Source organism: Sus scrofa, chromosome 14 (genome assembly GCF_000003025.6).
Source record: "Sus scrofa isolate TJ Tabasco breed Duroc chromosome 14, Sscrofa11.1, whole genome shotgun sequence".
NCBI classification, from domain to species: Eukaryota; Metazoa; Chordata; class Mammalia; order Artiodactyla; family Suidae; genus Sus; species Sus scrofa.
Window position 1 is genome coordinate 48,877,359 of NC_010456.5, and position 14,281 is coordinate 48,891,639.

Sequence of the window (14,281 nt, forward strand, 5' to 3'; positions counted from 1 at the left end):
CAGGGTTCAGGGCAGAGGGCAGGCTCCCAGGGCATCAGAAGATACATTTGCCCACCTAAGTCCAGTTCTCACCACCAGTCGTCAGTGTGGTCCCTCCACCACAAAAGCACTAGCTGCCTGCTCTTTGCTTAAGGAACTTGACCATACAACAGGGTCTTGAGGCCTGTCTTTGGGGCAATCCAATCCAGTCTGCCATCTATTTTTGTACAGTCTGCAGAGAGCTAAAAGTGAGCGCTTTACTTCTTTTTTTTTTTTTTTTTTCTGAACTTCCCAGGGTTCCAACCTGCACCACAGCTGTAGTTAGAGCAACAGAAGTGACAACACCGGATCTTTAACCTGCTGAGCCATGGGGGAAATCCAACAAGAGATTTAAGAGCTGGGGAAAAAACACAAAGAGAATATTATTTTGTGACATATGGAAATTTTATGAAATTCAGTTTTTAGAGTTCTGAAAATTGGACCCTGGGAAGTTAGGGATTTCCCTGTTCCTTTACTGTCTATGGCCACAAAGTTGGTTAATTGACAGAGATTATATTATCAAAGCCTGAAGTATAGGTATTTATTATCTGGCTCTTTACAGAATCTTTTTTAGTTGTGCTGTTCTGCTGGATGTGTCTTAGCAGTCTTTTAAGAAAACCCTTTTTTGGTTTTGTTACTCTAATGCTGTTTTCTTTTCTATTACATTCATTTTCCTTCATTATTTACTTCCTGATTGTCTCTGTGGGTTTGTTCTGTTGCTCTTCTTTACAACTTTTTTTTTACTCACTTACTTGTAACTCTTTTATTTCTCTCTCTTTTGGGGGGGGAGGTGTGGGGGGGCATGCCTGTGGCATGTTGACGTTCCCAGGCCAGAGATCAAACCTGCATCACAGCAGTGACCCAAGCCATACCAATGACAACGCCAGATCCTTAACCCACTGAGCCACGAAGGAATTCCTGTAACTTTTACTTCTCTTGTATCTAATGCTATAAATTTACCTTAATTTACTAAAGAACCAACTTATCTGTGTCCCCCAGTTTTTGCTTAATGATATGGTCATTATCATTCAATTCCAAATATTCCTAATTTTCCTATTGATTCTCTTTTTTAAGTGTTATATATAATAATATATTTATTTTCCAAATCTATGGAATTTTTAAAGCTATTTATCAGTTTTTCATTTTGTTGCATTATGGTAAATCACACAGTTTAAATACTATTGATCCTTTGCATTTGAAGATTTCCATTCAGTGAAGTATACCACAGTCAAAATGAAGAGGATGTAATGTGGAGAAAATATTTGCAATGTCTAAAATGTATATATGTGAAATGACCTCCTTTAGGCCTCACGATTACTCCACTATCTTTCAGTGAGTTACTATTAACTCCATCAAGCTCCAAGCTTTATTCAAATTTCACAAGTTTTTCCACAAATGTCCTTTTCTTCTGGTCCAGGTTCTCATATAGGAGAGCAAATTGCATTGAGTCATAGCATTTCCTTAGCTTACTCTGGTCTATAGCAGTTTCTAAAACTTTCCTTGTTTTTCATGAGTTGACAATTTTCAGGAGTCCTTAAGGGTCAGAATGATTCCATTTGAATTTGATGTGCTTTCACCCATTACACTGAGGTTTACTGGTTTTTAAAACTATACTGCAGAGCTAATGCATCCTTCTTAACTTCTCACCAGGGATCCATACTATCATATGATCTACCACTGGTTCCCCCACAATAAAGTTACTTTTCTCCCCCTACCATATCCTATCCTTGTGTGACATGTCACTAAACCCAACCTACCCTTAGGGAGGACATAGAATGTCACTGAAAGAGAGTATCAATGAAATACACCAATGATTGAGTCCATGAATTAACTGGAATTCCTTTACAAGGAAGATCTGTTTCTTCTAGCTTTACATCTTAATTTTGAATTAACCAAATTAAGTAAAATTTGATACTTCAGTCATACTTGGTACATTTCATCAGCTCCACAGTCATCTGGGGCATATTGAACAGAGCAGATAGAGAACATTTCCATCACCGCAGAAACTTCTGTAAACAGCACTTAGATCATTGTTTTGCCAGCCTTTCGTCTTTTTAAACATAATGCACTTAAACATAGGCATTTCTTCTAAGAACTGCTTTAGTTCTGTCTCATAAATTTTGCTGTTTTCAATGTCATTCTGTTCCAAATGTTGTTTTTTTTTTTTATAGTGATTTCTCATAGGAGCTCCAAGTTATTTAAAACCACAACCAAGACTAGGGTGAGCCTGGACCACAGCAATAAAGAAGCTTGGCAAAACTGCAGGGTTGGCACTTTTGCACTTTGGGTTCCTGGTAACCCTTATTCTAGAACCATCCCTGTTTGGAATTATACTGCTTCATTTCCAAACTTTGTGTTTTTTCCCCCTCAGTTATCTTTCTGTTATTGATTTGTAGCACAATTTCCCTGAAATCACTCGGTAGTTACAAAAAGCCCTATAGCTAACTTCACAACTGATGAACTATTGTACACAAGCTGGAGAACAAGACAAAAACATCCACCCTAACCACTTCAATTCAACATAACACCTGGAATAGCCAAGACAGTCTTGAATACCAAAGCTGGAGAACTTAAACTCCCAGGTATCTGTTTCCAAGAAACAGAATGAACAGGATATAGAGCGAGACACATGAGAATTTGTCATGGGAATTGGCTTACATTGTGTCCCACAATATGCATCTGTAAGAGCTAGGAACTGGGAAAGCCAGATTATAATTCAGTGCAAGTCTGAAGGTCCAAGAACCAGGAGCTCTGATGTCCAAGGAAGGAGCAATGGCTGTCCCTTCCTTTGATCTCTTAGGGCTCTCAGCCTGCTGGGGATTGGATCTGATGATGCCCATCTACATTGGGGAGGCTTCTCTTCTGGAAACACTCTCCCCTCCCAGACACACCCAGAAGTAATGTTTCACCAGCTATCTGAGGAGTTCCCTTGTGGGACAGCAGGTTAAGGATCCGTACTGTCACTGCTGCAGCTGGGTTCCATCCTGGCTTGGGAAATTACGCATGCCCCAGGAGTGACAAAAATATAAAATAAAGTAAAATAAAATAAAATAAATTTGAGATAGATCAGACCTAAATGTGAAAGGCCAAACAGTAAAATTCCCAAAAGAAAACAGGAGGAATCTTTTATGTCCTCAGCAGACTATCTCTTAAATACAACACTCCATGAAGCACCAGCCTTAATACATATGTACATCTAGGTTCTTTTTCTTTTTATTTTTTTTATCTTGTTGTTGTTGTTGTTGTTGTTACTATTTCTTGGGCCGCTCCCGTGGCATATGGAGGTTTCCAGGCTAGGGGTCGAATAGGAGCTGTAGCCACCGGCCTACGCCAGAGCCACAGCAACACGGGATCCGAGCCGCGTCTGCAACCTACACCACAGCTCACGGCAACGCCGGATCATCAACCCACTGGGCAAGGGCAGGGACCGAACCCGCAACCTCATGGTTCCTAGTCGGATTCGTTAACCACTGCGCCACGACGGGAACTCCATATGTACACCTAGGAAACCACCATCCAGGTCAAGATATGGGACATTTTCTGTGCCCCAAAACTCCCTTTATGCCCTTCTCAATTGAGTTGGTTTTTGTTTTGTTTTGTTTTGTCTTTTTTGCCATTTCTTGGGCTGCTCCCACGGCATGTGGAGGTTCCCAGGCTAGGGGTCTAATCGGAGCTGTAGCCACCGGCCTACACCAGAGCCACAGCAACGCAGGATCCAAGCTGCGTCTGCAACCCACACCACAGCTCATGGCAACGCCAGATCCTTAACCCACTGAGCAAGGCCAGGGATCAAACCTGCAACCTCATGGTTCCTAGTTGGATTCATTAACTGCTGTGCCACCACGGGAACTCTGAGTCAGTTTTTTTATTTGTTTGTTTTAGATATGGGGTTGGGAGTTTCCTTCGTGGCTTTAGCGGTTAATGAACCCGACTAGGATCCATGAGGATGTGGATTCAATCCCTGGCCTCGCTCAGTGGGTTAAGGATCCGGCGTTGCCATGAGCTATGGTGTAGGTCGCAGATGTGTGCTAGGATCCCAAGTTGCTGTGGCTGTGGCATAGGCCAGAAGCTGTAGCTCCAATTCAACCCCTAGCCTGGGAACTTTCGTATGTGGAATCAAGACTTAAATAGGCATTTGATAAAAGAGAAAAAATATTCAGGTGGCCAAAAGCATATGAAAAAAATATCCTCAAGATCATTACTCATTGGGAAATGAAAATGAAACTAAAATGTGATACCACTACAACTTCAAGAGAATGACAATGATTGTTACTGAGCCAAATTTGAGTTCACCAGCCCAAGTGCAGCAAAGCTGATCTACTGACAGCATGCTGTGGTGAAGGAAAGTACAGCATTTATTGTAAGGCATCCAAAATTGGACCAAACAAGAACAGGCAGGTCATGTTCCAAAGACCCTAGTGGCTAGGTCGGGTTTTTAAAGATATTATGAGAGAGAAGGTGGCAGAATTTGTAATCAGCTCATGCGCATTTCTTATGATTGGTTGGTGGTAAAGTTAGCAGGTTGTATTTCAGGCGTCAATTTCATCAACCTTCTGGTTTCAACCAATCTGGGGTCTACTTGCTGGCGGGCAGTATACAGTTAACTTCTTTCATCTGGTGGGGGTTTTAGCATCAGCAAAACAACTCAAGGATATTATGGCTCAGGATATTATCTCTAGCCCTTGAGGGGGAACTAAAGTTCCTTTACTTTGTTTTATGGTTATTATTGTTTTGTCTTGCTTGACTGTTTTGTTTCTGCATTTTCTCACTTCTCTGAATAAATTTGCTCTTTGGAACTCAGGGGAGGTCTCAGAGGTTAAAGTTTTTCCACAAGCACAAGGCAGGGAACACGGTTGGGGGGTGGGGTGAGGGGCTCGTTCCCCGGGAAGACGCTGTAGGGTCCTGCTTGGTCACATGATGAAAAGGACTGACAGTTACAAGTGCTGGATCTGTAGAAATGGAATTCCAAATATTGGTGGAACTGCAAATTGTTTCAATCACTTTGAAAAGGCATTTGGCAGTATCTACCCTAAAAAGCTAAATCTATGTGGTTCTAGAACTTCTCATCTCTATACTGTTATCTAGACATTCATAGCAGCTTTATTCAAAATAGCAAAATTATAAGCCTCAAAGTCCAAGAACAGTAGAATGGATGTATAAAACTGTGCCATATTCTTTCAAGAGAACTCTACCCAGCCATAAAAAAGAATGTGCTTCTTCAGTTCCTGGTGGCCTAGAGATTAAGGATCTGGCATTGTCACTGCTATGGTGAGGGTTCCATTCCTGGCAAGAGAGTACTTCAGCTACACACAACTGAGAATGCATCCCACTTATTTAAAGGAAAACAGGCCAAAAAAAAAAAAAAAATCCTATTGTGATTGCATTTATTTAAAGTATAAAAATACCCTCATGGTAGGTGTCAGAGGAGCCATTACTTGAGGGAGGGGAGGGTGACCGGGAAGGAGATTACTGGATAGTAGAGGGATAAAGCAGGTATGAGCTCAGTCACTGTAATACCTGGTGGTGGCTGACAGTGCTTCCTGGCATTTCCTAGCCAAGAAGTGCAGATGGCCTAGCCTCAATTCAGCCTTTCAGAATCCCTGGAGGTGGGGAGAACATTTTTAGACAGAACCCTCTCTGCAACATGTCTGGACAATTTTGTGTCCGTAGCGATCCCCTTTAGCTTTTTCAGGTGACAGGGGTGACTTTTGCTCTCAATGGCGGGTGCTGCCCCTCTTGGTCCCAAATGAGCTGAAGTCCGGATCCTGACCTCTGTTCCTGGAGGTAGCCCTGCCAATTGCTCTGGCTTTTTAAATGTCTGGTGATTTTTGGTCTGGTGCTCGCTTTTCTCTTTCAAAGTCAGAAACTGTAGCCGGCACTTGGAACACTGAAAGACCCTCTTGTTCCAGTGGTTCCAAGCATGATTCACATAGGATGTTGCCGCTTTGAAAATTCTGAGGCAAAACAGACAGAGCAAAGTCTTCGTGTTTTCATGGCACGTCCTGAAATGTGTTTCCACATCGGCAAAGGCTGATGATCTGTAATTGCAAACCTGGCAAACATAGGGCATTTCGCCAGGCTTATGATTGTCCTTCATGTGTTCTAAGAGAACCTGATCTGTTTCGAAAGACAATTCACAGATTTTACAGACTGGGGAGGGTCCCTGGGAAGCATGGACACTTTCAATGTGACACTGCAGCTGGAAGGGAGTGGGAAACTGACGGTGGCAGTGCTGGCAGGTGGTGTGGATTTCCCAGCTGTCACCCCTCTGCTTCTCAAGTTCCAAATGGTTTCTCACATGGGTTATAAACTTGACATTTTTTAGAACTTTCAAGCAGCTGAGGCATTTAAAGGCTGTGTGTGTCTTCTGTTCTGGCTGCCTGTCTCCTGTATGCTGTCCATAGTAAAAATCATCAAGTAACATGATCAGATTTTCTTTCTTGGAATCAGCAGTCTTGTTTTGACTTGCTGGCCTTGAAAAGTCTGCTTTTTCCAGCCTTTCCAAGCTACCCACTCTGTCTGGATGTATGGGATTGAGATGTATCTGGTCACCTGTATGAGCCCCTGGAAATGCCACTCCATTCCGAATATGGCTGGATGACAGGACACCTTTCAAGGCTGTACTCACATTCTTTGTAGGAGACATACCTGAAGAGGCCACCACTGAAGAATGTCCCCCTGGGATGCCATCACTGAGTTTAGGTCTTTTGGGGTCCCCACCATTCATATTTACTTCTGAAGTGGGACATCGCTTTGAATCTTGAGGACTTTCATCCAGGCCTCCTACCGGGAGTGCAACTCCAGGGAGACAGTGAGGCCATGGAGAGAGCAAATCTGAGGAACTGTGAAGCACCACTTGCAGGGAGCTAGTTTTAGAATCCGATTTGGATGAAGGCTTGAACATAGCAGGACCAGCTATTTCTCCCCATTCAGATTGAGAAGCTGGTGAGACAGCCGCTGCCATTGATGCCCCATTTGCCGGCTGCAATGCGCAGGCAGGAGCTCGCCCCACATGGCTTTTCTTTCTTTTTGAAGGTAAGTCTGTGGTCACTCTGTTCAAAATGTTTGAGATGACTGGCTTTGAATTTGAAATCACCCTGACAAAGAGGATTTCAGCATCCTCACTGACTCCCTCCATTCTGACAAAGGTCACTTCTGCATTGTCATCATCCCTGGGTTTGGACCCTCTGATGGTCTTCTCCAGTGGTTCTGGCGCTTGTGCTTCCTCACACGGGAAGAGATGTGCCATTTCACAATTACCTTTGGCTTGAAGTGATCCTTTCTTCCAGTGCTTTCTTTTGGTAAACTGCCACCTAAGAGTGACCACAGAACATGATCAGTACAGCCGTCTCCCTTTATCCGAGGTTTCCTTTACTGCTAACCCTTGGTTGTTGACCAAAAATATTCAATGGAAAATTCCAGAAATAAATAACTCCTAAGTTTTACACGGCATGCCATTCTGAGCGGAGGTGATGGAATTTCATGCACTACTACTCCACCTGGGAGGTGGAGCAGTAGTGCATGAAATTCCATCACCCTGGGAATCACCCCTTAGACCCACACATTCCACCTGTTAGTCAACTAGTCACTCAGTTATCAGATTGACTGTTGAGGTATCGTAGGTGTCCAAGGCACCCTGATTTTACTGAATAATGGCCCCAAAGCACCAGCGGAGTGATGCTGGCAATTCAGATAATCTCAAAGAGAATTCAGAAAGTGTTTCCTTTAAAGTGAAAAGGTAAAAGTCCTCAACTTGTAAGGAAAGAATCTTCTATCTGCAAAATTGTGAAAAAGGAAAAAGAAATGCATGCTGGTTGTGTTGTCACACCTCCTACTGCAAAAGTGTCAGCCACAGTGCATGTTAAGTGCTTAGTCGAGGTGGAAAAACCATTAAATTAGTAATGTTTTTGTCATAGAAACCACATTCACATAACTTTTATTACAATATAGTGTTCTAATTGTTCTGTTTTATTGTTACCATTTTTAATTTCTTACTATGCCTAGTTTATAAATTAAACTGTATCCTAGGTAGCTTTGTAGAGGAAAAAACATTGTGTTTGTAGGGTTTCCCACTATATGAAGTTACAGACATCCACTGAGGGTCTTAGGATGCATACCCCATGGTTAAGGGAAAACTATTGTATTTATTTCAAAAGATAACTATTGCCTTATTTAATCATCTCCTGAAACACTGAGGTAACTATTCACATCCTTCTTTTACACATGAGAAAATAGGTTCAAACCCAGTAAAGTAACATGATCATTTTAAATTTAAGTCCAGAAGATGCTAGACCCTGTCCACGGATTAAATAAAAAAAAAAAAATTTTTTTTAAACTCAAGGAAGGGGAGTTCCCTTTGTGGCTCAGTGGTTAACGAACCCGACTAGGACCCATGAGGAGGCAGGTTCAATCCCTGGCCTCGCTCTGTGGATTAAGGATCTGGTGTTTCCCTGAGCTGTGGTGTAGGTTGAATTCACAGCTTGGATCCTGAATTGCTGTGGCTGTGGCATAGGCTGGTGGCTACAGCTCCGATTAGGCCCCTAGCCTGGGAACTTCCATATGCCCGAGGTGCAGCCCTAAAGTAGCAAAATTAATTAATTAATTAATTAATTAAACTCCAGGAAGTTCCTAAAGGCAAAACTTGAATTTGCCTCATGCTGGCAACAATATACACTGAATTTACATTGTACTTACAACTATTTACACAGCATCAACATTGTAATAGGTATTACAAGGGATCTAGAGATGATATAAAGCATACAGGAGGATCTGCTTAGGTTATATATAAATGCCATGCCAGGGACTTGAGCATCTGTGGATTTTGGTAATCGCAGGAGGAGTGGGGTTGTGGATCCCATCCTTCACGGAACAAGGGAGGACAACACTTTCTCAGGATTTCTGTTGCTCCTCCTGCCTTGGATGCTCCTTCTCAGGTATCCACATGCCAGCTCTTGGCCTGCCTCAGGTCCACGACTCCCAGAAAGTCTTCCCTGACTACACTTTCAAGGATCACAACCTCCCCCAACTCATATGCCCTGTTCACCTCCAAAGCTATTATTCAACAGTATTTATCACCTACCTAACATACAATTATAAAATATATCTTGCTTCTTTTCTCTCTTCGCTCACTCAACTATACCCTACATACATGAGGGCAGGAATTTGTGTTTTGTTTGCTGCTATATCCTTTTGTTTCTAGAGCAACATCTGGCATACTGTCAATGCTAAGTATTTGCTACATAAATAAATAGTAACTATTACTAATATGATCCTTTATTTGGACAACAGACCCAAATCCACTAATTACAGGCTCTCCAAGTATTTACCCTTGATCTTAGCCAAAAGGAGAAGTGATTCTCCAGGCATTTAATGAAATTCAAATCCTGATGATTTAACACCATCATGCAAGGGAGAAAATCTGGCAGTATGGGGGCCATGACGGGGTTAATGAAAAAAACGTTTTATAACAGCTAATACTCTCCCTACAGTAGATTTGCTGATAGCTTCCATGTCATTAACCTGGTTCACTGACACTAACGCACTGCTAACGTTTACATTTGACCACTTCTGAAATCAGATAGTATTTCATCAGTAGCATTGCATAGTTTGTTTGGCAGTATATTTTCTTTTTTATTTTATAGTGGTATCAGAAATAATGTGGTATCTTACAGTTGATGGCCCCTTAGATTTAATGAAAAATTTTATTTCCTTATTCTGAATACAGCCTACTAAACTTATTTCGCAAGTCACTAATGGGATTCTGGTTGCATTATATAGACAATGGTTTAGACACGAATTGGCAAATTGGCTTGCCCCTGTTTTTTTGCCCAGCCAGCAAGCTAAGAATGGTCTTCATATTTGTTAGGGGTTTTTAATTATTATTTATTTATTTATTTTTCGTCTTTTTCTTTTTAGGGCCACATCCATGGCATAGGGAGTTTCACAAGGCTAAGGGTTGAATCGGAGCTACAGCTGCTGGCCTACTGCACAGCCACAGCAACGCCAGATCTCAGCTGCATCTACAGCCTACACCACAGCTCACAGCAATGCCGGGTCCTTAACTCACTGAGCAAGACCAGGATCGAACCCTCGTCCTCATGGATACTAGTCAGGTTCGTTAACCACTGAACCACGATGAGAACTCCAGGGTTTTTTTTTAACATTTAAAAATATATTTAACTTTTTATATATTTTTAATCTGGGAGAAAAAAACCCAAAGGACTATTTTGTGACATGTGAAAATTATATAATCCTCAAACTTCACAGTGTCCACAAATAAAGTTTTATGGAAACACAGCCCTGATCACTTGCTGTTGCCTGTGGCTATTTCTGACTGTGATGGCAGAGTAGAGCCATTGCAAAAAAGACCACATGCCTTTAATGCCTTATTACTATCTAGCACCTTTACAGAGAAAGTGTGCAGACCCATGGCTTCAGAGAACAAAAATGGAACATACCAAACTCAGTAGGTCACCAGTTCCCGAAGTTGTGTGTCCAAATGATTCTTTGCAGCTCAAAATTCCCCACTCTGAGTCCCAAGAGGAGATGGGGTGGTGAAGCTGGCGTGCCCTTGTCTCCACATCCCAGAGAGAGTTCTCTCAGGTTCAGCAGCACCACTTTCAGTATCCCCGTGTCTGTGGAACTCTTACCTTGCTCCCCAAAAGCACTTCTCAGTGGGAGTTCCTGGTATGACTCAGCAGGTTACAAACCCCACTAGTATCCATGAGGATGCAGGTTCAATCCCTGACCTTGCTCCGTGGGTTAAGATTCAGCATTGCCATGAGCTGTGGTGTAGGTCACAAACGTGGCTAGGATCCTGAGTTGCTGTGACTGTGGCTGCGTAGGCTGGCAAGTACAGCTCCAATTCCACCCCCAGCCTGGGAACTTCCAAATGTTGTAGGTGTGGCCTAGAACTTGAAAGCCCTTCTCAGGGAGGCTGGGTCAGATCTCATCCCTTTTAAAGCCCTTATAATCCAATCTTTACCATCCAATCAAGTTCCTAAACCAGCTTGTTCTGATTGGCTGCTCACCTCCTAAACCTTTCATTCAAATTGCCAGTGAAAGGGAAGAATGTGGCTGGGGCTTTTTGGAATCAGGCCCAGGGGCGGTCTTCCTGGGTCACCTTGGTGGGATCCCTCTCCCTGGCTTCCAGAGTCCCACCACCAGATCTCCAATTCACCTGCACCGTGAGCTACTGGGAATTGGCAGGGGCAGGGGAAGGTGGTCTTCACAGCTATTCCAACAGATCCCGGGCTTGAGTAGGGAATCTGAAAGAGCAGAAGTCCTCTTCCAATGCCAGAAATTCTCCAGCTGCAGAGAGCAAAATCCTGCTCTCCTCCAGACCCAGGGGGCAGCCGGAGGCGAGGTGGTGGGGGGAGGGGGCTGCCAGGGGGCAGGGCTCACTCCCAAGTTGTTTGCACTTGAAGACTCAGTGCCCTTGAGAGTCCGGATGCCCAGGTGGGATCCTTCCTGTGGAGCTTCACACTTAACCCAGGAGGTTTTTCTAGGCGGTGGCAGGGGGCACTCCTTCCCCCCCACCTCCCCCAGCATTCTTTTTAAAATCTGGTTCCTGGGGTAAGAGGTCAAAGCCTGGTCCCTCCTCCTTCTCTCCTCCTCCCTCCTCCTCCACCCTTGCTCTCCCCTCTCCCTTGAGATATAATCTAGGCACCACCTAGATTAAATCTCAAGCTTTCCCTCCCACTGCCTTTACAGCCTCTGCAGGCAGATTCTTGGGGAAAGGAGGGCCTCAAACAACACTTCACAGGAAAGAATCATTTGTATTTCCACACCTTCTAAGGCCACTAAGTCACAGAATTGGAACAGAAATAAAGTTCACGCCAAAGTGCCATAACCTGATATAACATCAAAAATACCTTGCTTATCAAATCAACATGTTGTCCACCTTAGATTTACACAATGTGTGTCAATTATATCTCAACGAAGCTGTAAAAATAAGCATAAATGATCTGACCATTAGAAGGAGCTTTTTTTTTTTTCTTTTGTTGGCTACACCCACGGCATAAAGAAGTTCCCAGGCCAGGAATAGAATCCAACTGCTGCTGTGAGCTACACCAGAGCTTCGACAATACTGGATCCTTAACCCACTGTGCTACAGTGAGAACTCCTAGAAAGAGTTTTTTGTTGTTGCTGTTGTTGTTTTTGGCTGTTTAGGGCTGTGTCCAAGGCACATAGAAGTTCCCAGACTAAGGGTCTAATCAGAGCTATAGCTACCAGTCTACACCATAGCCACAGCAATGCCAGATCCTCAACCCACTGAGCAAAGCCAGGGATCAAACCTGCATCCTCATGGATACTAGTTGGGTTCATTACCACTGAGCCATGACAGGAATTCTGAAGGAGGTCATTTTTAATATGTTTTTAAACAATGATGGTAAGTATCAAAACTCTATGCTACACAACATTGTAAACCCACAATACTTCAATAAAATCTTAAAAAAAAAAACCTAGGCTATTTACATTCTTTTGGATACATTTAAAAGAGTGATATTAGGAGTTTCTGTTGTGGTGCAGTGGTTAATGAATCCAACTAGGAACAATGAGGTTGCAGATTCAATCCCTGGCCTTGCTCAGTGGGTTAAGGATCCGGCATTGCCCTGAGCTGTGGTGTAGGTTGAAGACATGGCTCGGATCCTGCGTTGCTGTGGCTCTGGCGTAGGCTGGCAACTACAGCTCTGACTCAACCCCTATCCTGGGAACCTCCATATGCTGTGGGAACAGCCCTAGAAAAGGAAAAAAGACAAAAAAAAAAAAAAAAGTGTGATATTAACAGTTTTAATTAGAGGGTATATTTTGGGGGCTGGCCAAAACTGAAGCATGAGGCAGTTCCTGGGCCAGGGAACTCTGCACCATAGCAGTGACAATGCTGGATTCTTAGCCAGCTAAGCCACCAGGGAACTCCTCAAAGGTTTTTTTTTTTTTTTTTTTTGCTTTTTAGGGCCACACCCATGGCATATGTAAGTCCCCAGGCTAGAGGTCAAATTGAGCTGCAGCTGCTGGCCTATGCCACAGCCATAGCAACAAGGGATCCGAGCCATGTCTGCAACCTACACCACAGCTCACAGCAATGCCAGATCCTTAACCCACTGAACAGGGCCAGGGATTGAACCCGCATCCTCGTGGGTACTAGTAGGGTTCACTACCACTGAGTCACCATGGGAACTCCTCAAGGGTCTACTTTTACTATGTCCCCAAAACTATATCCTTCGCAGTATTTCACTTAGGATAAAAGTTTTAAGTTGGATGTCAATTTAAAATGTTGCAAACACTTAGGGGAAAAGGAAAATTTTGACCACTTGTAATTTAGATCTACGCTTCTAAAGATGGCTCAGATCTTGAGAATCACCTGGGGCATTGTTAAGTATACAGATTCCAAGACTGCATCCCACACTTGGGAAAGTTAAATTGCCGGGGGAGAGGCCTGGGAATCTGAATGTTCAAAGTTTGCCCCATTTGAAACTGAAACGAGGGGAGCCCAGGGTGTATAAACTTCTAGTACTTTGGGAAGCACTGATCTCACCTATGATTAAAATACCTGTGAGTTCACTCTTTCAAAGGAAGCCTAAGGGTTGGTTAGGGGTCAGGAACTCATTTTTCCTTCGACGCTTACCCTGAGCACCGCCTTGGGACAAGCGTGTTTTTGGTGACACAACAAGCAATCAGAGCTTGCTTCTCCCCCTCAGGGATTCCAGTACCGTCACCTCCTTTTCAGGGACTTCTGGATGTCCTGCAATGTTAAGGTAAGCTGGGGTGTGTAAGCAAACCCAGACATATGTATCCAAACTTCTCAGTTGGGGCTTCACTTTTTTTTCAGAGCCAAACCTGTAGCATGTGGAAGTTCCCAAGCTAGGGGTCAAATCAGAGCCATAGCCACAGCCACAGCCACAGCAACGTGGGATCCAAGCCAAGTCTGTGACCTATACCACAGCTCACAGCAATGCCAGATCCTTAACCCATTGAGCAAGGCCAAGGATCAAACCCACATCTCATGGTTACTAATCAGGTTCATTTCTACTGCATCACAAACAGGAACTCCTGGGGCTGCATTTTTGAATCACCTGGGCTGTGCTTATGAAGCCTCATTGAATCTAAGAAAATCACCTATGGGTCTTGTGAAAATGCACATTCTGGTCCAGTTGTTCTCATGGAGCCTGAGAGTCCAAATTTCTCACAGGCTCCCAGATGATGTCCATGCTACTTGGCCACAGACCAATATTGAACAGTAGGATTTAGGGATCTTTAGAGA

At 43.4% G+C, this 14,281-nt stretch overlaps 2 protein-coding genes and 1 gene segment (V, D, J or C); 2 read left to right on the forward strand and 1 right to left on the reverse strand.

The window, feature by feature from the left end:
- Positions 1 to 14,281, forward strand: part of LOC102158332 — a 247,703-nt gene that overhangs the window by 117,302 nt on the left and 116,120 nt on the right.
- Positions 1 to 14,281, forward strand: part of LOC100152327 (immunoglobulin lambda-like polypeptide 5) — a gene marked incomplete in the record, with an annotated part of 201,278 nt that overhangs the window by 77,111 nt on the left and 109,886 nt on the right.
- LOC110256677 (zinc finger protein 280A-like) lies at positions 5,597 to 10,780 on the reverse strand. The gene is made up of 2 exons (XM_021072954.1): positions 10,476 to 10,780; positions 5,597 to 7,331 (listed from the first exon to the last, which is right to left on the reverse strand). The coding sequence occupies exon 2, from the start codon at positions 7,265 to 7,267 to the stop codon at positions 5,597 to 5,599; it is 1,671 nt and encodes a 556-aa protein (XP_020928613.1). The 5' UTR covers positions 7,268 to 7,331; positions 10,476 to 10,780.